Source organism: Bos grunniens, chromosome 1 (assembly GCF_055505025.1).
Source record: "Bos grunniens cultivar Pamir isolate PY7600 chromosome 1, Bosgru_T2T1.0, whole genome shotgun sequence".
NCBI lineage: Eukaryota > Metazoa > Chordata > Mammalia > Artiodactyla > Bovidae > Bos > Bos grunniens.
In genome coordinates this window covers 69953160-69977835 of record NC_141165.1, presented here as the reverse complement: position 1 = coordinate 69977835, position 24676 = coordinate 69953160, and the positions used below count along the sequence as shown (strand labels likewise).

Genomic DNA, 24676 nt, shown 5'->3' with positions numbered 1-24676 from the left:
AAGCCTTTGACTGTGTGGATCACAATAAACTGTGGAAAATTCTGAAAGAGATGGGAATACCAGACCACCTGACCTGCCTCTTGAAAAACCTATATACAGGTCAGGAAGCGACAGTTAGAACTGGACATGGAACAACAGACTGGTTCCAAATAGGAAAAGGAGTACGTTAAGGCTATATATTGTCACCCTGCTTATTTAACTTATATGCAGAGTACATCATGAGAAACGCTGGACTGGAAGAAGCACAAGCTGGAATCAAGATTGCCGGGAGAAATATCAATAACCTCAGATGTGCAGATGACACCACCCTTATGGCAGAAAGTGAAGAGGAACTAAAAAGCCTCTTGATGAAAGTGAAAGTGGAGAGTGAAAAAGTTGGCTTAAAGCTCAACATTCAGAAAACGAAGATCATGGCATCTGGTCCCATCACTTCATGGGAAATAGATGGGGAAACAATGGAAACAGTGTCAGACTTTATTTTGGGGGGCTCCAAAATCACTGCAGATGGTGACTGCAGCCATGAAATTAAAAGACACTTACTCCTTGGAAGGAAAGTTATGACCAACCTAGGTAGCATATTAAAAAGCAGAGACATTACTTTGCCAACAAAGGTCCATCTAGTCAAGGGTATGGTTTTTCCAGTGGTCATGTATAGATGTGAGAGTTGGACTGTGAAGAAAGCTGAGCGCCGAAGAATTGATGCTTTTGAACTGTGGTGCTGGAGAAGACTCTTGAGAGTCCCTTGGACTGCAAGGAGATCCAACCAGTCCATCCTAAAGGAGATCAGTCCTGGGAGTTCATTGGAAGGACTGATGCTGAGGCTGAAACTCCAATACTTTGGCCACCTCATGCAAAGAGTTGACTCATTGGAAAAGACCCTGATGCTGGGAGGGATTGGGGGCAGGAGGAGAAGGGGACAACAGAGGATGAGATGGCTGGATGGCATCACCGACTCGATGCACATGAGTTTGGGTGAACTCTGGGAGTTGGACAGGGAGGCCTGGCGTGCTGCGATTCATGGGGTCACAAAGAGTTGGACACGACTGAGCGACTGAACTGAAGTTCATTAATATAGATATTCCAAAATTATATGGAATTCCTAAAAATCTGGTGTGTGCTGGTATAATGCTACCAGTCTAATTCTAGTTATTATCTTAAAATGTGTCATGTCCCAGAAATAACCAAGTTTCTTGTCAACTGCATTGTAGTGATATCTTTAGCCATGCCATTTTGAGTCTTTTGTCGTTGTTTTACTCTGATACTTTTATGAAATGAATTACTTCAAGAAGATCCATAAAAAGGACTTTTTGACCAATATAAGTTGCTGATGACTTTCAGATAGTGCCATTGAACTGGGTAAGAAATTTGAAAACTAATGGAGAATCTGATGGTTTCATCTAGATCAACAGGAATTAATTACATGGAACCAAGTGAAGTGATAAATACAATTTATACTTTTACGACTTTTTGTCCAAAGTATTCATGGCTTTTAATTTTTGTTTTCCAGAAAAACTTTCCTCTTATGCTAATAGAGACCTACAACTGAGACCTACAACACGCTGATAAAGCATACCTTCTAAAATGAAGATGAAACATGTATCTTTTCCTCTCTACCTGATCCCTCTGGAATCTGGCTTCTCCACCTGGCTTCACCCTGGACTTGATGGCTTATTGTAATCCAGACTGCCACTAGTTATACTAATCATCATTTTCATTTGTTCTCTCCTTGTTGTTTCAAACTGTTTTGTATCTCTGTCTACTGTATTATGACCTTACTAAAGTCACCAGCTATATTACTGATCTGTTACTGGTGATTTTGCCAAGAATCATGTACAGATGTGAGAGCTGGATCATAAAGAAGGCTGAGCATTGAAGAATTGAAGCTTTCAAACCGTGGTACTGGAGAAGACTCTTGAGAGTCCCTGGAACAGCAAGGAGATCAAACCAATCAATCCTAAAGGATATCAACTCTGAATATTCACTGGAAGGACTGATGCTGAAGCTCCAATATTTTGGCCACCTGATGTGAAGAACCAATTCATTAGAAAAGACCCTGATGCTGGGAAAGATTTAAGGCAAAAGGAGAAGAGGGTGGGAAAGGATGAGATGGTTAGACAGCATTGCCAACTCAATGGACATGAATCTGAGCAAGCCCCAGGAGATAGTGGCATGCTACAGTCCATGAGGTCACAAAGAGTCAAACACAATTTAGTGATTGAACAATAAAAATATTACTGATATTCTATTTCATAAGACTGTTGTCTCTTGCATTATCTGATGTGTAAAACAGGCCTCTGACAAAATTAATGGTGGCTAAACAACTTGAGGTAACTGATTACATATATAACCCTATGTAGAATAACCATAATAGTACAGCTCTAGACATGGGACAAATAGATTTGTGGGATTAGATCTGATAGACAAAGTGCCTGAAGAACTACAGACAGAGGTTTATAACATTGTACAGGAGGCAATGAGCAAAATCACCCCCAAGAAGAAGAAATGCAGAAAGCCTTCCTCAGTGATCAATGCAAAGAAATAAGGGAAAACAATAGAATGGGAAAGACTAGAGATATCTTCAAGAAAATTAGACATAGCAAGAGAACGTTTCATGCAAAGAAGGGCACAATAAAGGACAGAAATGGTACGAACCGAACAGAAGCAAAAGACATTAAGAAGAGCTGGCGAGAATACACAGAAGAACTGTATAAAAAAAGGTCTTAATGACCCAGATAACCACAATGGTATGGTCACTCACCTAGAGCCAGCCAGACATCCTGGAATGTGAAGACACTAGGCCTGAGGAAGCATTACTATAAACAAAGCTAGTGGAAGTGATGGAATTCCACATGAGCTATTTCAAATCCTAAAAGATGCTGCTGTTAAAATGCTACACTCAATATGTCAGTACATTTGGAAAACACAGCAGTGGCCACAGGACTGGAAAAGGTCAAAATTTCATTCCAAACCCAAAGAGGGTAATGCCAAAGAACGTTCAAACTACTACCCAATTGTCCTCATTTGACATGTTAGCAAGGTAATCCTCAAAATCGTTCAAGTTAGGCTTCAGCAGTACGTGAACTGAGAACTTCCAGATGTAGAAATTGGACTTAGAAAAGGCAGACGAACCAGAGATCAAAATGCCAACATCTGTTGGACCATAAAAAGAACTAGGGAATTCCAGAAAAACATATACTTCTGCTTCATTGACTACACTAAAGCCTTTGACTTTGTGGAATTCTTAAAGAGCTGGGATACCAGACCACCTTACCTGCCTCCTGAGAAACCTGTATGCAGGTCAAGAAGCAACAGTTAGAACTGGACATGGAACAACAGACTGGTTCCAAACTGGGAAAGGAGTATGTCAAAGCTATATATTGTTACCCTGCTTATTTAACTGATATGCAGAGTATATCATGTGAAATGCCAGGCTGGATGAAGCTGGAATCAAGATTGCAGGGAGAAATATCAATAACCTCAGATATGCAGATGACACTACCCTTATGGCAGAAAGCAAAGATGAACTAAAAAGCCTCTTGATGAAAGTGAAAGAGGTGACTGCAAAGGTTGACTTAAAACTCAACATCCAAAAACTAAGATCATGGCATCTGGTCCATCACTTCATGGCAAAAAGATGGGGAAAAAAATGGAAACTGACAGACTATATTTTCTCAGGCTCCAAAATCACTGTAGACAGTGACTGCATGTGTGCTAAATCACTTCAGTTCATCTGACTCTCTGCAACTTTATAGACTGTAGCCAGCCTGGCTCCTCTGTCCATGGGATTCACCAGGCAAGAATACTGGAGTGGGTTGCCATGTCCTCCTCCAGGGGATCTTCCCAACCTAGGGACTGAACCTTTATCTCCTGGAATTCCTGCATCACAGGCAGATTATTTACTGCTGAGCCATCAGGGAAGCCCTGGAGCCACGACATTAAAAGAGGCTTGCTCCTTGGAAGAAAAGCCATGACAAACCTAGACATCACTTTACCAACAAAGGTCTGTAGAGTCAAAGCTATGGTTTTCCAGTAGTCATGTACGGATGTGAGAGTTGAACCATAAAGAAGGCTGAGCGCCAAAGAATTGATGCTCTCAAATTGTGGTGCTGGACAAGACTCTTGAGAGCCCCTTGAAAAACAAGGAGATCAAACCAGTCCATCTTAAAAGAAATCAATCCTGAGTATTCATTGCAAAGGCTGATGTTGAAGCTCCAATACTTTGGCCACCTGATGAAAAGACCCTGATGGTGGGAAAGATTGAAGGCAGGAGGAGAGGGGGCAACACAGAATAAGATGGTTGGATGGCATCACCAACTCAATGGGCATAAGTTTGAAGAAACTCCAGGAGATAGTGAAGGACAGGGAAGCTTGGTGAGCTGTAGTGCACGGGGTCGCAAAGAGTCGGACACAACTGAGTGACTGAACAACAAGACATAGGAAGAAGCAACAAGGGAAAGAATTTCCTAGATGGTAAACTAGTACAACAGACAACCCATAGAATTTTAGGTTATCAACAGGGCTTAATTCAAAAAAAAAAAACTTGTTGAATGGCCTATCAATGAAATCCCCATCTGACCTAAGCATGAGAATTCCTAGTACAGTGGGACAAATTTGTCATGAAATGCCTCCCAACCCTAGATCAAATCTGTGACCAGGAGGGGGCGCTGTAGATGGGGAATGCTTCCTGCCATTCTGGCTCTACAAAGATCAAGCCTTCAGCTGCAACCACGGACCACAGTGCAGCCTCAGGGAATTCAGGAGGGAGAAAAAACGAACCTTTCTGTACTCTGGATACCGACCTTAGATAGACAGTTAAGACTCATATCTAAGGAATGATTTCAATGAGCTAAGAATCTTGCATCTTCCCCAACATGGAAAAGTACTACGATCATGTTTTCTTTGTGATTAGCAGTAAGCTTTTGATGTTCAACTACATGTTTTTCTTCCAGCAAATACTCCTATTAATATATACCTTGGCTCCTTCTTTAAGTCTTCAGAGAATTCCTCAGATGATACTGTCCTCAGTAGGTTCCCTGAATAAAACTTGCAACTTTCAGGTTCTGAGATTTTTCTTCTGCCAACACCTGTAACTTCCAGGAGTTATGAGCCTCATAGACACTAATTATACATCTAACTCAGCCATCAAATTATCTTTAAATATTCTAAAAGCATCTTTTCAGATGCTTTTGAATCAGTAATAACAACTAACTGGTTCCCTAATCAAAGAAAATCTGTCTATAGGTTCAGTTTTCATGTACCTGACAGTCATTTTACTTTTTTGAAAACTATAGTTCAACAACACATAATGACCAAAAGCAATGCTAGATTCAGGAGTGCAATTAATTTAAATTTTATAAATCATTTAAGCATGTATATCTACTTAAAAAGCATGAGATTGTGAGGGCAGGACACATTATTTAGTCTGTTTACAGAGTGCTCAGAACACAGGGCTTCCATGGTGGCTCAGACAATAAACAACTTATCTGTCAATGCAAGAGACATGAGTTCAATCCCTGGGTTGGGAAGATTCCCTGGAGAAGGAAATGGCAACCCACTCCAATATTCTTGCCTGGAAATCCCAAGGACAGAGGAGCCTGGTGGGCTACAGTCCACAGGGTCGCAAAGAATGGGACACGACTGACAGCACACAGACAGCTCCCCAGGATACAGAAACACCAAAACCTCCCTGGAGCAAACACCAAGACCCCGGGTGCTCTGCAGCCTTTGGATGAGAAACCGAGACTGAATTTTCCAACTGAATCTCCCTAACTTGAATAATGTGTGTCATTACCCATCCGTAACAACAGAAGGGAAAATGTCATTCCCAACTTACCAGCATCTGACTCACAAGCATCCTACATCTGCAATCTCCCTACCTTCAACTGCTTGGTTTCCCTCATTCCTGCTCTGAGAAAAGACCCACAGTGTGTGCTGGGGGGCAAGGGGTGGATCTGGAGCTTTTAGAAAACTATTCAATTCCCAAAAAGAGAGAAAGGAGGATTTGAGTAAATCAATAACAGCTTAAAGTAACTGATAAGATGGACAGAATCTTAAAAGGTCTACAAATTGCCTCCCCAACTCCAGCCAGCTCAAAATCACCAATCCACCTGGACTTCTCATTGTCATACTGCCTAAAACAACAAGTAGCAAAGACTTTCCTCCAAACTCAATAGTTCCTGGCCATCTATACTTCAGTGTAAATTAGTTTAAACTTCCACAGTACCACTGAAAAGCACAGGTGCTGACAGGATGAGAAAGAGAACCCAGATGTATTCAGTGTGTGCGGCTTTTGAGGAGCCCACCGGGGCTTAGCCTCCCAGCTGCTGTGCCCTGCTCTACAGCTCCTATTCTGACTGCATTCCTTGGGGAGTTCTGAATGTTGGGAGCCCCACCATTATGTAAATGAAATGTCTCTCTGCTCTCCTTGCTGGAAAATTCTCAGCTGCAGGAGAAGATGTCTGCGCCATTAGAGCGATGTGGCTGAAGGAGCCGGAGCAGGTTCTGAGTAATCACAGCCTAATCACATTTTAATTACATTGGCAATCAGTGAGTTCTTCTAAAAAAAAAAAAAACAACTAAGCACTCATTAAGTGCAACACAGAAACAGAAATGATTTTGCAAATGGCAGGAGCCCAGATAGGTCAGACTGATGACTTGATTTCCCACTTCTTAAGAATTTTAAAAACTCAACAGAAAGTTAAGTACAGCTCTTAAGACAGGTAAGAGATGACCATAAATAGTCTTTTGAAAAATAGGCTCCTGCCTGTGTTCCAATTTAGAAAACTGGAAATAGGATGACTCAAGAGAGGGCAAAGGACAAAGTGCAGCCTTCAAAATCAGCCAGACCTGAATTACAAGGTGGTCCTACCACCAGCAAGTAGGTATCTTGTTAGCTACCACTTTCTCACTGTGAGGAGCCAGGAAAAATCAGTAAAGGAAATGCCTGGCATTTAGTAGACATTCAGTAAAGCACAGCTACTATTTCACCAAGTGTTGAAAGCACGAACCCTTTTAATCAAATTAGATAACATCATGCAATGATATTGCTTCCTCATTCAAAAAGATAACAACAGACATTTTTAATTAACATATTCCCTAAAGGAAGATTTTGATGCAAGTGCTTCTTTAATCCCAGTCACTGTTTTTCCAGTTCAAACCCCTCCCATGTCATTATTTTCAGAGTTAACAGGCTATAGCGACAGCCCAGTAGCCACGCTACTCCTTAAAGTAAGAGTAACCTACTCTTAGGTCTTCCCTTGTGACTCAGCAGTAAAGAATTCTCCTGCCAATGCAGGAGACACGAGTTTGATCCCTGGATTGGGAAGACCCTCTGGAGAAGGAAATGGTAACCTACTCCAGTATTCTTGCCTGGGAAACCCCATGGACAGAGGAGCCTGGTGGACTAAAGTCCATGGGGTCACAAAGGAGTCGAACTGCAAGGCTCCTCTGTCCATGGGATTCTCCAGGCAAAGAGAGTGGGTTGTCATGCCCTCCTCCAGGGGATCTTCCCACCCCAGGGATCAAACGCGCATCTCTTGTGTCCCCTTTATTGGCAGGCAGGTTCTTTACCACTAGCACCACCTGAAGACAGACCCTCATACTCTCAGAACCTCTGCAGAGAACTCTGGGACAAGACTCTTTCTGCTGAATTTTAACCTGGAAAGATTCAATAGTAAGAGGCATTGGCAGCCATCCTGTGGCCATGAGGGAGTGCCTGTTTAAGACTGGAACCAACCCTAAGGAAACAGAGGCAGACGATACACCCAGACAAAAGGTTTGAGTTCTGGAGTCAAGGGCATGCCCAAAGTCAAGTCTTCCTGGGACCTGCTAGCTTTTATGATACAACACATACCGTTTTGTTTAAACAAGTTTGGCTTAGCAATGCTACTACTTATAAAAGAACCCTGAAAACTGTTGTTGGTTTTATTTGATCTGTCTGTTTGGGCTCTCCATTTTGCTCCTCAATAGAAATTACCTAAACCTTTAAAATTTCCTCATTATCCTCAACTCAAATGTTCAAGCCAATTCACCAACCAAAACAAAATTTAAAAGCAATGTCTTGAGAATGTAAACAACTCACCTAAAAAGAATACATATTTTTCTGAGTGGAACCTATGAATTCAATATAATTCTAATCAAATCCCTGCAGAAAGGCCAACTGCAAGATCAGGAACTTTTCAAAATTCAGGAGAAACAGTTTAGAAAATATACCAACACAAAATTGGAATAAAGATTTACTAAGCATGGCCTTTCCCATCAAAGCAAGACCCAGTTTCCCCTACAGCCAGGCAGTCCCTCCTTCATCAGGAAGCTTGCACAAGCCTCTTATCCTCATCCATCAGAGGGCAGACAGAGACAAAACCACAATCACAGAAAACTAACCAAATTGATCACAGCTTTGTGCAGCTTAATGAAACTATGAGCCATGCAATGGAGGAAACCACCCAAGACAGATGGGTCATGGTGGAGAGTTCTAACAAAATGTGGTCCCCTGGTGAAGGGAATGACAAACCACTTCATCATTCTTGGCTTGAGTGTCCCATGAACAGTATGAAAAGGCAAAAAGATATGACACTAAAGAATGAACCTCCTAGGTCAGTAGATGTCCAATATGCTGCTAGAGAAGAGCAGAGAAATAGCTCCAGAAGAAATGAATAGGATGGGCCAAAGCAGAAACAATGCCCAGCTGTGAATGTATCTCATGGTGAAAGTAAAATCTGACGCTGTAAAGAACAATATTGCATAGGAACCTGGAATGTTAGATCAATCAATCAAGGTAAACTGGAAGTGGTCAAACAGAAGATGGCAAGAGTGAACATCAACATTTTAGGAATCGGTGAACTAAAATGAATGGAAATGGGCAAATTTAATTCAGATGGCCATTATATCTACTGCTGTGGGCAAGAATCCCTTAGAAGAAATGCAGTAGTCCTCATAGTCAACAGAAGAGTCTGAAATGTGGTACTTGGGTGCAGCCTCAAAAACGACAAAATGATCTCTGTTCATTTCCAAGGCAAACCATTCAATATCACAGTAATCCAAGTCTATGCCCCAACAACTAATGCCAAAGAAGCTGAAAGTGAATAGTTCTATGATGACCTACAAGACCTTCTAGAACTAACACCAAAAAAAGTTGTCCTTTTCATCATAGGGGATTGGAATGAAAAGTAGGAAATCAAGAGATACCTGGAGTAATAGGCAAGTTTGGCCTTGGAGTACAAAATGAAGCAGGGCAAAGGCTAACTGAGTTTTGCCAAGAGAACGCAAGGGTCATAAACAAACACCCTCTGCCAACAACACAAGAGACAAGTCTACACACGGACATCATCAGATGGTCAATATCAAAATCAGATTGATTATATTCTTTGCAGGAAGATGGAGAAGCTCTATACAGTCAGCAAAAACAAGACCAGGAGCTGACTGTGGCTCAGATCATGAACTCCTTATTGCAAAATTCAGACTTAAATTGAAGAAACAGGGAAAACAATAGGCCATTCAGGTATGACCTAAATCAAATCCTTTATGATTATACAGTGGAAGTGACAAATAGATTCAAGGGATTAGATCTGATAAGAGTGCCTAAAGAACTATGACGGAGGTTCGTAACATTGGTATAGGATGCAGTGATTAAAACCATCCCCAAGAAAAAGAAATGCAGAAAGGCAAAATGGTTGTCTGAGGAGGACTTACAAATAGCTGAGAAAAGAAGAGAAGCAAAAGGCAAAGGAGAAAAGGAAAGATATACCCATCTGAATGCAGAGTTTCAAAGAATAGCAAGGAGAGATAAAAAGCCTTCCTCAGTGAACAATGCAAAGAGACAGAGGAAAACAAAATGGAAAAGATTACAGATCTTTTCAAGAAAACTGGAGATATCAAGGGAGCATTTCATGCAAAGATGGGCACAAAAAAGGGTAGATACAGTATGGACCTAACAGAAGCAGAAGATATTAAGAGAGATGGCAAGAATACACAGAAGAACTGTACAAAAAAGGTTCTATTGACCTGAATAACCATGATGGTGTGATCACTCATGTAGAGCCAGACATCCTGGAGTGTGAAGTCAAGCGAGCCTTAGGGAGCATTACTACAAAGCTAGTGGAGGTGATGGAATTCCAGTTGAGCTATTTCAAGTACTAAAAGATGATGCTGTCAAAGTGCTGCACTCAATATGCCAGCAAATTTGGAAAACTCAGCAGTGGCCACAGGACTGGAAAAGGTCAGTTCTCATTCCAATCCCAAAGAAGGGCAATGCCAAAGAATGTTCAAACTACCACACAACTGCACTCATTTTACATGCTAGCAAGGTAATGCTCAAAATCCTCCAAGTTAAGCTCAATAGTACGTGAACCAAGAACTTCCATCTGTAGAAGCTGGATTTAGAAAAGGCTGAGGTACCAGAGATCAAATTGCCAACATCGTTGGACCATAAAAAAAAGCAAGCGAATTTCAGAAAAACATCTATTTCTGCTTCATGGACTACACTAAAGCCTTTGACTGTGTGGATCACAACAAACTGTGGAAAATTCTTAAAGAGATGGGAATACCAGACCACCGTACCTGCCTCCTGAGAAACCTATATGCAGGTCAAGAAGCAACAGTTAGAACCAGACATGGAACAACAACTGGTTCAGAATTGGGAAAGGAGTACATCAAGGCTGTATATTGTCACTCTGCTTATTTAACTCATATGCAGAGTACATCATGAGAAATGCTGGGCTGGATAAATCTCAAGCTGGAATCAAGATTGCCGGGAGAAATCTTGATTTCTTCATATCACCTCAGATATGCAGATGACACCACCCTTATGACAGAAAGCAAAGATGAACTAAAGAGCTTCTTGGTGAAAGTGAAAGAGGAGAGTGAAAAAGCTGGCTTAAAACTCAACATTCAGAAACAAAGATCATGGCATCTGGTCCATCAATTTACAGCAAACAGATGGTGAAAAAATGGAAACAGTGACTGACTTTATTTTCTTGGGCTCCAAAATCCTGTGGATGGTGACTGCAGCCATGATATTAAAAGACACTTGCTCCTTCGAAGAAAAGCTATGACAAACCTAGACATCATATTAAAAAGCAGAGACATCACTTGCCAACAAAGGTCCGTCTAGTGAAGGCTATGGTTTTTCCAGTAGTCATGTATGGATGTGAGAGTTGGACCATAAGAAAAGCTGAATGCCAAAGAATTGATGCTTTTGAATTATGGTACTGGAGGAGACTCTTGAAAGTCCTTTGGACTGCAAATAGATCAAACCAGTCAATCCTAAAGGAAATCAACCCTGAATGTTCACTGGAAGGACTACTGCTGAAGCTTAAGCTCCAATACTTTGGCTACCTGATGTAAAGAGCCAACTCATTGGAAAAGACCCTGATGCTGGGAAAGACTGATGGCAGGAGGAGAAGGGAGACAGAAGATAAGATGTTTGGATGGCACCACCAACTCAATGGACATAAGTCTGAGCAAGTTTGGGGAGATGGTGAAGGACTGGGAAGGCTGGTGTGCTGCAAGTCCATATGGTCGCAAAGAGTCAGACACGACTGAGTGACTGAACACCACCACAGAATATGTAATTCTGAGAAGTCACTAAACCAGAAACACGTACGACTACACGGAAAACCATATAGCTTCAGGGGCAGGAGAAAGGGGAGATGAAGCAAAGGAAAACATGTTTCTGCCAGAAAAACTCAATACTATAAAGCTACGAGGTATAATTTACAATACTTGAAACTGTCAAACAAATCAATAAAAAAAAAATATCTAAACACTTCAATAAAAATGGGCAATGGGCAAAGGAAGTGAGGAAGCAATTAACAAGAAGAAAAACAACTAGGCAATAAGGATATGAAAAATATGAAGAGTCCTGGGCTGACAGCACTGCTGGGAAGGATGGGGAAAGGAGCTCATGGCTGTGTTTGAGGGGAGTGAAGCAATCATCTGTATTCACATCTCAAAACACACATTTGACTCAAAAACTTCACTTCCAGAAACTCACCCTAAAGAAATAATAAAGGAGGGCCTACCCTGGTGGTCTAATGACTAAGATTCCAAGCCTCCAAATCAGGGGGCCCGGGTTCAATCTCTGGTCAGGAAACTCACAATTCAGAAGAGTCGGCATGCTACTGCTAAAGAGTCAGAGTGCTGCAACTAAGACCCGGTGCAGCAAAGAAATAAATAGTTTTTTAAAAGTAACTTTAAAAAAAAAGAAGAAGGGAGAGCTCAAGAATATTCATTACGGCATTATTTTTAACAAAAAAAAAGAAGGGAGTGGAGAGGAGGAGGGAAGAAATGAAAGAAACTTAAATGTTGAACAAATGTTTGTTACCTGGATAGAGACTGAAAGAAGCATTTGTTATACTTCTGTGAACGGAATTCACCCTTTAAGAATAATGTGTTATTTAAAAATCACTGCCAACACCTTCTGAATGTGCAAATAACCCTGTTATTTAAAACTCTTTCTGAAATTGTTTTTTATTTAAATAATAGCTAGCTGGCCTAGAATTAGGTATATATATTATGGTACAACTGAATATTAATATATGTTCAATGACCTGGATTTACATAATGTATACCCACAGCTAGGGAATGAGCAGGCTATAAAATAGCATGAATAGTGGCTATAATGTACACCACAGTGAAATATAGTCATTATTTTGTAATAACTATAAATGGAATATCAGCTATAAAAATACTGAATCACTATGCTGTACACCTGCAACTAACATATTGTAAATTAGCTATCTTTCAGTATTTTAAAGATATCATGTATAGAATAGAATGCTATGTTTCTATAAATATATATTTTTATATTCATTTTTATTTTTTTGCCAAGAAAGATCTAAAAGATATACACAAAATATTTAACAGTGACTGGGTTATGACTGGCTAGTAGGACTATAATTATCATTTTCCTCTTTTCATAGCTCTCAATTTTCTCAAGTTGCTCAAGTTATTATACATCCTTTTCATTGGAAGAAAAAATAACATAAATGTTAATTTTTGGAAAAGAAAAACAAGAAAAGTGACCAACAGGTGTTCAGATGCTAATGCAGCGAAAAGATGTCATTCTTCCCCTTTCCTGTGGTTTCGGCCACAGAATGCAGCAGTCCACTGCTGGTTCCTCCAGGCGGCGCTCAGTGGAGGCAGCAGACAACCCCTGTGACCACCACCACGTGGCATGCACTTCCTCATTCAGTCATTCATTTGCTCATCCCCTCCCATGGGCCAGACACAGTGCTGGAAAGGCTACTTGAAGAGCATCTGTTCTTCTACAAAATCCCACGCAGAATGCATTTGATGAGTTAGGGTGGTTTATGCATCTTTTATAACTAAATTTTTCTCCTCCTACTGCCCTTAGATTCTGCATATCCTCCATGTGCTTTTTCATAGTGCATCACTGTCTCCTTCCCCACACTCAACCATAATTGCTAAATTTGGAAGTGATGAGGAGTGAGAGCCACAGAGTTTGGCCCAGAGCACCTTTAAATTCAAGGGTGTTTAAAAACTTCATGAAATCCTATTCAAGGATGCGACTCAAAAACCAGGAATATATGCAGGTCACTCTGAGTTCAGTAAGCCCGAGGAGAGATGTGGCTGTTCTGTATCATTAATGACCATCTCTGAGAGAGTGGTTGGTCCATCCAAGCTCCATCAGAAGACTGGAAACCCTAATATCAGACTCTCCCTCCCTCTGCAGCCAAATACCTTGGCAGCATTACAAGGGCCCCATCTTGTGGTTTATTCCTTCTGCAAGAACTCACCATCCTAAAGAAAAGTCCATTACAGAAAATCACAGAAGCAGTGAACCAATGGACACGGAACACATAATAAATTCTGCTCGTGAATTATTGAGTAACTTGTCCGTAACAGCTTTTAATATTTTAGGCCAGGCAGTGATTTCCAAAAAGTAACACAAGCCCCTTTAGACAGGTTGGAAGTTGGGACAACTACAACTCATCCTTTTTTTATCTAGTCAGATTAACACAGTTTCAGTGAAGAAATACCTGTTTTATATAAAAGAAGAAAGAAATTTCCCTCCCCCTCTCTGTCTCTAGAGCCTTATCAATGCACAGGTGTTAGGTCTGGTAAGACCATGAAGCTACATGTCATACCATTATAGGAACAAATGCTGTTACGGTGAATTTAATTAGATACAATTATTATTTTGTTGGTACTTTCTATGCACCGGACACCACAAGCTCAATAAAAGTGAAACGGCCTCTGTCCTCCACCAGCTCCCTGTCAGCTGGGAGACACAGGTATTTACACAACTAATTTTATCTCAAGATGAACCTGATACCTCTAATAAGAAAAGCAAACACCCCGTTACAGGAGCTACGGGCACAGGCTCTGCAGGCAGGCTGCCTGAGGGGGAGGGGTTCCGGTTCTACTTCTCATCAGCACAGCGAGCTTGGCGAGTTACTTTACCCTCTCTGCCTCAGTTTCCTCATCTGCAGCATGGACATAATCCCGGTGCTCACCTCACAGGGGTCCTGTGAGGACTAAACATGACATGAGAAGGACTGTTAATGTTGGTAGAATTGTCAGCAGCATGTGAGGTAAGGAGCGACTGATTACGATAAGAAGCTGGGGAAATGGCCCAGAGAAATGGAACCTGTGGCCAAGTTCTGAATAATGATGAGGATTTTAGCAAGCCGTGATGGGAAAGAAGAGGCAGTTTGCATCTAAGGGTTAGTCTGAATGAAGGCCTGGGGGTGAGGAGAAGAGGGACGAGGACCACTGAGTGGTGTGGCTACCATACCAGGCCCATGAGCTGTAGGTCTGGGGAGTGCAGAGGAAACAACACCGAGACACGAGCTGGCTGGGACCTGACGGCAGGGGGTGCTGGCTGCCAGGCTCCGATCCTGTAGGGAAGGAGAGCCCGAGAGACAGGGTACAGAGTAGGCAGGAACATGGATTCTGACTCTGAATCTTGACTCTACTATGTGATCTTGGGCAAGGTTACCTAATCTTTCTATGCCTCTGTTTTCTTGCCTGTAAAATGGGTGTGGTGAGGATTAAATGAGTGTCTAGGTAAAGTGCTTAGAGTCGTGCTCAGCACAGGGTGACACATATAAGTGTTTGCTGATGGAGGGCACCAGATGCACCTACAGAAGTTCTTCCTGACCTGACAGCCCTTCAGAAAATGATCAGGAGGAGTTATGAGCAACGATACGGTCAAGGGTATAAGACTGCTTTTCAACTCTTCAAAAATGTTACCACGAAAATAACAGCTCTCTTTGGGACAAAAGTGTTCATGGCCTACAATGGAATTTCACATCAAAGCACAGAGCAAGTCAGAGCTGGCGCTAAAGTGAGGCGCACACACCAGGTGGCATCCCTAAGTCTGCCAAGACTCCCCCAGGTTACCCTGGCCCAAGAGAAGTGGCCAAGTGCACCATTTATGCGGAGAAGGCAATGGCACCCCACTCCAGTACTCTTTTGCTTGGAAAACCCCATGGACGGAGGAGCCTGGTGGGCTGTAGTCCGTGGGGTCCCTAAGAGTCGGACACGACTGAGCGACTTCACTTTCACTTTCCTGCATTGGAGAAGGAAATGGCAACCCACTCCAGCGTTCTTGCCTGGAGAATCCCAGGAACGGGGGAGCCTGGTGGGCTACAATCCATAGGGTCGCAAAGAGACAGGACTGAGCAACTTCACTTTCACTTTAAAGATGTCAACATACAGGAGTGGGAGGGAAGGGCGTGAAGAGAATGTTCCACAACCCCTTGAGCAATCCCTGAGGCAAGAACTTACTTCCAGATCCATCCTTGACTCTAGGTCCTTCAGGTTTGGCCTCAGAAACGATGTTCGCATTGGCGTTATTCTCCATCTCGATCACAAAGTCACTGTCCTCCTCAAACTCAGGGTGGCTAAAGATCCAATCCAGTGCTCTTTCCAGGTTACTATTCTGATAAAACAAAATATTTTTACAATGTATGCTGTCCTGGGGCCTCATTATATCCTGACCGTTTGAACCAGGATGTCAAGCAGACAGGGCAGTAGGCCTAAATTCATTAGTCCTAAGTGGCTCTGAGTAAGAGGCTCTGACCCTGTCTATGAAATGCACTTTCCATGGACATTCTGCAAGTCTCTCAACTGAGGTCTGTAATTGGATTCGCTGGAAAACAGTTCAGATCAGCAGGTCAGCATTCCAAAGCTATATCAGTCCTAGCTCAGCATTTCTGTGAGCTGATGCTGATAATGATGAAAGGCTGAAGGCCAAAGAGAATGGCATCTGTCTTACTGTGGCTCTTTCCAAAGCCACACTAACTACAATGGACCTTCTCCACCAACTGCATTTTGTGCAGATAACCATGCAGGGTGGAGGGAAGCTAACATGGGTACCAGGTCAGAGCCTCTTCTCCTAAATGTCAGCAGAGTGATTGAACTGCAGCAGAGACAAGATTGATGCCTTGATTAACGAAGACAACACTGGTTAGTTAAGTTACATTGTTTTAAACTGAACTCCATGTAATTCAAATCAATGGACCATAAAAGCATTTCCGTCAATCCCCTTTGTGACATTACTTGATGAGTTAAACAATTTGTTTAGATGTAGACAAAATCTTCAATTAAACAGTCAAGCAAGTAAAATAATTGGGGCATAAACAAGCATGCTGAGTATAACAAACTCCAGTTGAACATTTCAAGCATTTTAAAGGGAAACAGATTGTTCCAGCCAAACTGTCCGGAGCCAGCCGAGAGCCTCTGTGACCTCAGCAAGGGGCCCCATCAGAACCCAGTCAGGATGGCAAGAACTCGGGAGCAGATATCCACTCAAAAATGGATTGGTTCTGGTGGTTTAGTCACTAAGTCATGTCCAACGCTTGCAATCTTGATCCCTTGGACTGTAGCCCACCAGGCTCCTCTGTCCATGGATTTTCGTAGCCAAGAGTACTGGAGTGGGTTGCCATTTCCTCCTCTAGTGGAACTTCCCAACCCAGAGATCGAACCCAGGTCTCCTGAATTGGCAGGCTTTACCACTTAGCCACCAGGGAAGCCCTCAAAAATGGATTATGGTGTGAAAAAAAAAAAGTTCAGTTCAGTCGCTCAGTTATGTCCAACTCTTTGCGACCCCATGAATCACAGCACGCCAGGCCTCCCTGTCCATCACCAACTCCCGGAGTTCACTCAGACTCATGTCCATCGAGTCAGTGATGCCATCCAGCCATCTCATCCTCTGTCGTCCCCTTCTCCTCCTGCCCCTAATCCCTCCCAGCATCAGAGTCTTTTCCAATAAGTCAACTCTTCACATGAGGTGGCCAAAGTACTGGAGTTTCAGCTTTAGCATCATTCCTTCCAAAGAAATCCCAGGGCTGATCTCCTGATGTCTACACTGCAAGAGGAAGGCATCTATCTACCCTCCAATTTCCTGGTTCCATCTTTCCTGATAATATCAGGACTTCACGAATACCTGATAAAACTTCTCTCTCCACAGAGAGAAACAGAAGCAGAGAATTCCAAAGAAACTTCTCCATGGGGACTTTTGAGAGAGAACGCTCCAAGATCTTGGTATCAGAAAAGCACAATTTCTCCTGAAGAGCTACCTTATTGAACACAGGATCTCAAGCATCCCTCCTTCCTCTAAGGCCACAAGCAAGCTCCAAATAAAGTCTCTGACCTCATGCTAATAAACATTAAGAGGACACAGAGTGTGTTTCAGTTGGATTATCTTACCTCCATTGTATTATCTCCCTCGCTTTTTAAAAATATCCTTACTCTTAAAATCTCTGTATGTTTCCCTCAATCATTTATTTTAGCTTTATATATACTACATGCAAATAAACCTTTCTGGGGTATAGTGGGTGAGAGACAGACATGATTCAAAATGATCAGAGGACACTGGAAAGTTTCAGTTACCACTGACAAAACAGAAGAGGCAGGGGTTCACATGGTCTCTCGTGCTTACCGTTGCTCGCAGGGCCTGAATAGCCTGATTTCGATGGAATCCCATGGAGGTAATGATAGCTACAGTTTCTTCCGGAGGTTGGTTATCCAATCCAGTAGCACCAAAAACAGAGGCCCCAGCAGAAGCTGCTCCTCCATAACCAGGCATGGTCAGCGGTTCAGCAAAATCTGGAGAAAAGAATCACACTCAGGCCCTTTCCTTTTTCAGGTCTTGAAATAAACAACCCTTTAGAGCTAACAAAAAAAAAATACCTAAAGTTACAATAATCAAGACAGTCTAAAACTGGCATAAGAACAAACATATAGATCAATAGCCTAAAAGAATTCAGAGTTCAGATATAACCCTACATATCAACGGTCAACTGATTTTCAACAAGGGTACTGAGACCATTCAGTGGGGAAAGGACAGTCTTTTCAACAAATGGTGCTCGGACAACTACATATTCACATGCAAAAGAATAAATCTGGATCCCTACCTCACATCATATGCAAAAATTCACTCCAGATGGATCACTGGCCTAAATGTAAAAGCTAAAACTACAAAACTCTTACAAGAAAGCATATAAGAAAATCTTTGTAACCTTGGGTTAGGCAATGGTTTTCTAGATACAACACGGAAAGCACAAAGTGACAAAAGAAAAAAAAGAGACAAAAGGAAACTATCAAGAGTGAAAAGATAACCCATACAACAGAAGAACATATTTGTAAACCATATATCCCATAAGGTAACTGTATCCAGAGCTCTTCAAACCCAAAAATACAAAGACAACTAACCTCATTAAAAACAGGCAAAGCATATGAATAGATATTTCTCCAAAGATACCTCATTGGTCAATATGCATATGAAAAGGCATTCATCATTAGCCATTAGGGAAATGCAAATCAAAACCACAATGAGATTTAACAAGGGTTGGTGAGGACGTAGAAAAACTGGAGCCCTTATACATTGCTAGCGGGGATGTTATACAGTCACTGTTAAAAAACAATTCGGTAGCTTCTAAGAGAGTTACACATGGAATTACTATATGACAGAGAAATTCCACTCACAAGAAATGAAAACATGCCCATATAAATATCTGTACATGGGGACTTCCCTGATCGTCTGGTGGCTGAGAATCTGCCTGTCAATGCAGAGGACACAGGTTCAATCCCTGGTAGGGGGTGATCCCACACGCTTCATAGCAACTAAGCCCTTGCACCACAGCTACTGAGCCCATGTGCTGCAGCTGCTGGAGCTCCTGCACTTGAGCCTGTGTGCCACGATGAAGCCACAAAGAGACGCCACCGCAATGAGAAGCCCGTGAACCACAATGAAGGGCAGCCCTCGCTCGCTGCACCTTGAGAAAGCCCACACCCAGCAACAAAGAAAAGTGAAGCCAAACATAGAACACAAAAATAAAATGAATTTTTAAAATATATTTCTAAAAAAACTTTGCACAAAATGTTTATAGCGGCATTATTCATAATAGCCCAAAAGTGGAAACCCAAATATCCATCCACTGATGAAAGGATAAATAAAACATAGTATGCCCATACAACAGACTATTATTCAACCATAAAAAGAAATAAAGTACCAATATATGCCACACATAAATGAACCTTGAAAGCATGATGCTAAGTGATAGAAACCAGAAACAAACATTGCATGATTCCATTCATATGAAACATCCAGAACAGACAAATCCACAGAGCCAGAAAGAACATAGATTAGTGATTGCCAGGGGCTGGGAAGAACAGGGAAAATGGAAAGTGACTTCTATTATCTACAGAATTTCTTTTTGGACGGTTGCAAAACTCTGTGAATTTACTAAAAACCACTGTAATATACACTTTTTATCTGGGGAAAATCTTCTTCCTCTTTATTTTTTAAATTCTGAAAGTATAACACATTTACAGGAGACTTGGAAAATACAGAACAAAGATACATATAGTTCCACTATATATTACAATTATTTTTTAAGTAGATAAATTAAGATTTTTAGTTGGAGTTTCAATATCAAACTCAAAAATTAATAGAATGAATAGACAGAAAAGTAGAAGGATATAGTAGACCTGAAAAGCACTATGAACCAATTCAACATAATTAAGATTTATACAACTGAAATGTATACTTCAAATGAGGGAATTATATGGTATGTGGATAAAAGTTAATGCTAACTAAACAACCTCTATTTCTTCATGCACATTCTTTTATCTCAAGTTCTCATCATTTCTTAGCTAGAAGTATATCGCACATCTTTCCAATTTTTTTTTTTTTGCTACTGAATTATACATTTTAAAAGGGTGAATTCTCTCTCAACAAAGCTATTATTTAAAAGAGGAAAGAAAAGACTGTGACTTTGCTACACAGGCAAAATAACCATCCTCTCCCATCCACTCCACGCAGCAGATTATGAGCTGATAAATCATTTTCTGGGACACACCCTGAAAACACAGAAGGACCGAGGCTTAACATCACTGAGACCCAATCATGTCAGACTCCAAAGCCATCCCATTTTCTGACCACCTACCTGGCTCTTCCATGTGAACAACGATCCAGTTGAAGGCCACCTCGGCTCCCATATTTCCAGTAAAATACACAGCCTTCCGACATGCTTCTAGAGGGAAGCCCATCTCAGCCAGCTGCATCACCGAAGACTCATCAATATCTGATGCTACAGAGCACACAGGATAGTCTGGTGTAAAAAGTCAACCCTATTTCTTCTTGTCTTAGCTTCCTTTCACCCCTTATCCACATGCTACCCAAAGAAGGTGCTATTTTGTTTAATGTTTAGATGGTGGTTTAACTGTGTTTTGTTTTAAGCCATCCAATATTAAGCTATTTGAGCTGAGTTTTTATCTTTGATCTTAATAGGAACCATGGTAATTACCTGAACAATCCAAGCACTGAAAAACAACTCCCTAATTTCCTATGGGGAGATCTAGTGTATTCCCAGAACCATTTCAGTCTTTTACATCACTCTCAAGACCACTACAGCAGCCTCTCTTAGGACTGAAATTGGAAGAGAAAGCATTCTCTACAGGCCAAAAAGCTTATTCCTTAAACCTCACAGGAAGTTATAGCAGGTATTTAGATATATCAGCAATCAAAGGATGCAATCACTCTCAGAAATGGAGAGCCCAACATTAAGATAGAAGGAAAATTTTTAACTGTATACACTTAAGATATTTAAAAAGATTGCTTTACAAACCTAACTTTGGCTTAGACATAGGTTTTCTTTTCTTTTCACAATAATATAAAGATACGGGTAGAGAGGGCTTCCCTGGAGGCATAGACGGGAAAGAATCTGCCTGCGATGCAGGAGACCTGTGTTCAATCCCTGGGTCAGGAAGATGCCCTAGAGAAGGAAATGGCAACCCACTCCAGTATTCCTGCCTGGAAAATCCTATGGACAGAGGAGCCTCGTGGCCATGGGGTCGCAAGAGTCGGACACGACTTCATGACTAAACCATGGGTAGAGAGATGTGTAAACACACACCTATACATACACATGTCTATAGGTTTGTATGTATATTCATTCATACACATACTTGTACATGGGTGTGTATGTATGTCCATGTGTGTATGCACATACCACCCACACGAGGCTCTCAAATTACACCAAAGGCTGAGAGGGAACTGGAGCACAAAATATCCCCCTTTTGTTTTCCATGCCCTGAGGTCTATAATCTACTGAAAACTCTGCCAGAGGCAGCAATCAGTAGAACTGAGGAACAGAAATATCTGTTCTACAAAAATTATCCTGAAAATGTATTTACCAAAGTTCTGTCTCACAATGAGGATACACGGAACATGCTATCAAGATAAAATTTTAAGAAAACAGTGATATAGGACAACAGTGATTCCTCAATTGTGTTCTAGAGAATCCTAGTGTTCTAAGAGAGATGAACCACAAAATTAACGAACCACAAGACAAAGGGCTCCTGTGGTCAAATAAGTTTTTTAAACCTACGTTCTCTGTTCTCCCCAGAAATTCACAGTGTGTATTAAGGTAGTGAAAATTCTAAAGTCCTGTAATAAAGACTCCTGCAGTAGGTTTGGACTGACATGTTCATACTACAGTATACACAATAGATAACCAACAAGGACCTACTGTATAGGAAAGGGAACTATACTCGATATAAAAAAATAGACATACGTATGTATAACTGAATCACTGTGCTATATACCTGAACTCATATGACATTGTAAATCAATGATACTTCAAATAAAATTTTTTAAACATTTTAAAATTTTAGTAATTAAAAAAAGGATTCCTCTGGGCAGAAACTATGAAATTCTTTCAGAGAATACTTTTCAACACCTTGTGAAAGACTCTGTTCTCTAGAATGCAGTTAAGTAATGCAGCTTAATAAGTGTATGCATGCACGTTACAGCATATTAAATTGAAAATGTCTAATTCCATTTTGGGGAAAATAGAGTAGAACCAGGCATAGGTAAAGAATAGCAGAAGGACAGATGCCAAATGTTAATACTGGTTATAGATGGGTGATGAAACCAGAGATGACTCATCACTAATATGTAATTTCTATACATCTTTTCATTTATAGTAAGAATATAATCAAAGTTACTCCTTTTAAATGTGTGAGAAATAAATGTAAATTAATCCCAGATAATGTTGTTTTCTCCTGGTGAATACAGCAGGCTTAGATCAGGAGGAAAATGGAAAACTGCTGACTGTGAGCTGAACTGCTCACAGTCAGTCAGACTCCTCTGATACAGCTCCAGCCACCCTTCACCTCCCCTGGGGCGAGATCCTGGAGACTGGCTCTTTGCAGGGCTGGGACAGCCGGCAAACTCCTCACACTCCAGACAAGGTCAAGTGACAGGACAGCATGCCTGACGCCTAGCCCTGGCTCTGGTCCCAGCTCTCAGGTCTCTGAACTTTCCTGGGTATCACTTTTATCCTCTGTATAAAGGTCACCTGCTCTGCCCATCTTACTGTGACAATCAAATAAGAAGCTGGCCTTTGTATTATTATAATAGTACATTTATACACGGTTAAAAGAATTTATGGAGTCATAAACTCAACAATGACTCACGGTAACCATTCAAAAATACGGTTATCATTACAATCAGATTATTTGCAGAGGCAATGGTTTGCCCATGACCCTCGCTGCCCCTAACAGCCTCTTCCAGCAACCAGCAAATCAAAATTGACCCAAGAAGGCAAGCATGGAGGTCTAAGTCACGTGATCAATCACATAAAGTGTTTTTTTGGCAAAGTAAAACACCTGAACTTCTAAATTAACAATAATGTCTCCAGCAAGGCTTTGTAGACAACAAAATTCAGAGTATTTTGTGTTATTACATACTCCTTCTTCCTCCTAATATCTAAATATTGACTATAAAATAGTTTGCTTTTTTTCATGTTCTTTTGAAAATCAAAAGTATCAACTCACCCAGGATTAAGGAACTGCTGCTGCTGCTGCTAAGTCACTTCAGTCGTGTCCGACTCTGTGCGACCCCATAGACGGCAGCCTACCGGGCTCTGCCGTCCCTGGGATTCTCCAGGCAAGAACACTGGAGTGGGTTGCCATTTCCTTCTCCAGTGCATGAAAGTGAAAAGTGAAAGTGAAGTCGCTCAGTCATGTCCGTGGGATTTTCCAGGCAAGAGTAGTGGAGTGGGGTGTCATTGCCTTCTCCGGGATTAAGGAACTAAATGACTACAAAATTAACAAACAATCCAATGACACTGACACTCTTAAGAGTATTAATTAATACTACCATGTCCTGTCAACCGTGTATCTTCATTATGTGTCCTGAAGGAGTGGACAAAGTGACAGGTCCCTGTGCTATCAGTGCAGCAAGAGACCTACTCATGTGGCCAGGGAGGGAAGAAATGGCATCAGTATCCCCCATTCACATATGAGGAAACTGAGGCTCAGAGAAGTCCATGATTCTAGGTCACACAGCCACAAATGGCAAAGCCAAGATTCCGACTCAGGGCTGGCTGGCTCTCACGCTGAAGTTCTCTCTCCTAAAACACAGGGCCATCTATTCACCACATTACTGGTTTAGATTTGTTGTGATCTCAACTTGCAGACCAAGGTTTGTTCCCACCCAGGAAAAGCTGCACATACACATGTACAGAACACGCACTTTACTGAACCCCCACAGCTAAATGCGCTTAGACCAGTAACAATGGTAGGACACTGAGAAAAAACATAAAAGATACATACGGTCTATCAATTGGGTCATCAGGCGATCTGGAAATCAAAGGAGAGGGCAGGAAGTGAGACCCAACCATGGCAAAGAGTTCTAGAGAAAGAAAAAGAGTTAACCCGGAGCACTCCCTCACCCCCACCCATTAACACCCCACACTGTTGTCAGCCCCCTGGTCCTCCACGCAGACCAGTCAACCTGACATAAAGTCATTCCAGGAAGGAGGGAGAATACCCAGTTTCAGGCATTTAGAGCAGATAAAACATGATGCTCTGCTGATCATCTTAAAGAACTAAATAATTTCCTTCCCTGTACTTCTGAGAACTCCATATAATTACAATCCAAGAACTCTGTTATGAACGTCAGAAAAAGCAGGAGCGATGGTAATAAACCATCTTGCAGTTCTCTGACACTCTGAGGACTGATCTTTTTGGAATTCCTTTAATGAACCACCTATACCACATAGCCTGGACCACCCCACCTACAGACCCCTTCCCTGCTCTCCACCCTCTGCAATTTAGCATTGGACTTAGCGTTAGAGAATAATGTAACACAGGTGCCAATCTTGACTCCTCTCTTGCTCCTCCTGGATTCACTTTATAC

The 24676-nt window shown here is 41.6% G+C and overlaps 2 protein-coding genes across 19 annotated transcripts in view; one reads left to right on the top strand and one right to left on the bottom strand.

Annotated features, from left to right (window-relative positions):
- The window catches only part of PEX5L (peroxisomal biogenesis factor 5 like), a 334399-nt gene extending 322197 nt beyond the window's left edge, over positions 1-12202 (top strand). For all 7 annotated transcript variants that reach the window (XM_086395557.1, XM_086395550.1, XM_086395544.1 and 4 more), the window contains one exon: positions 1508-12202. In XM_086395557.1, the coding sequence (XP_086251683.1) occupies positions 1508-1529 (22 nt within the window). In that variant the 3' untranslated portion in view covers positions 1530-12202. The remainder of the gene's footprint in view (positions 1-1507) is intronic.
- The window catches only part of USP13 (ubiquitin specific peptidase 13), a 130788-nt gene that overhangs the window by 13274 nt on the left and 92838 nt on the right, over positions 1-24676 (bottom strand). For all 12 annotated transcript variants that reach the window (XM_086395315.1, XM_086395366.1, XM_086395271.1 and 9 more), the window contains 4 exons: positions 24091-24117; positions 20418-20561; positions 17909-18075; positions 15754-15907 (listed from right to left, as the gene is read on the bottom strand). In XM_086395315.1, coding sequence (XP_086251441.1) covers positions 15754-15907; positions 17909-18075; positions 20418-20561; positions 24091-24117 — 492 coding nt within the window. The remainder of the gene's footprint in view (positions 1-15753; positions 15908-17908; positions 18076-20417; positions 20562-24090; positions 24118-24676) is intronic.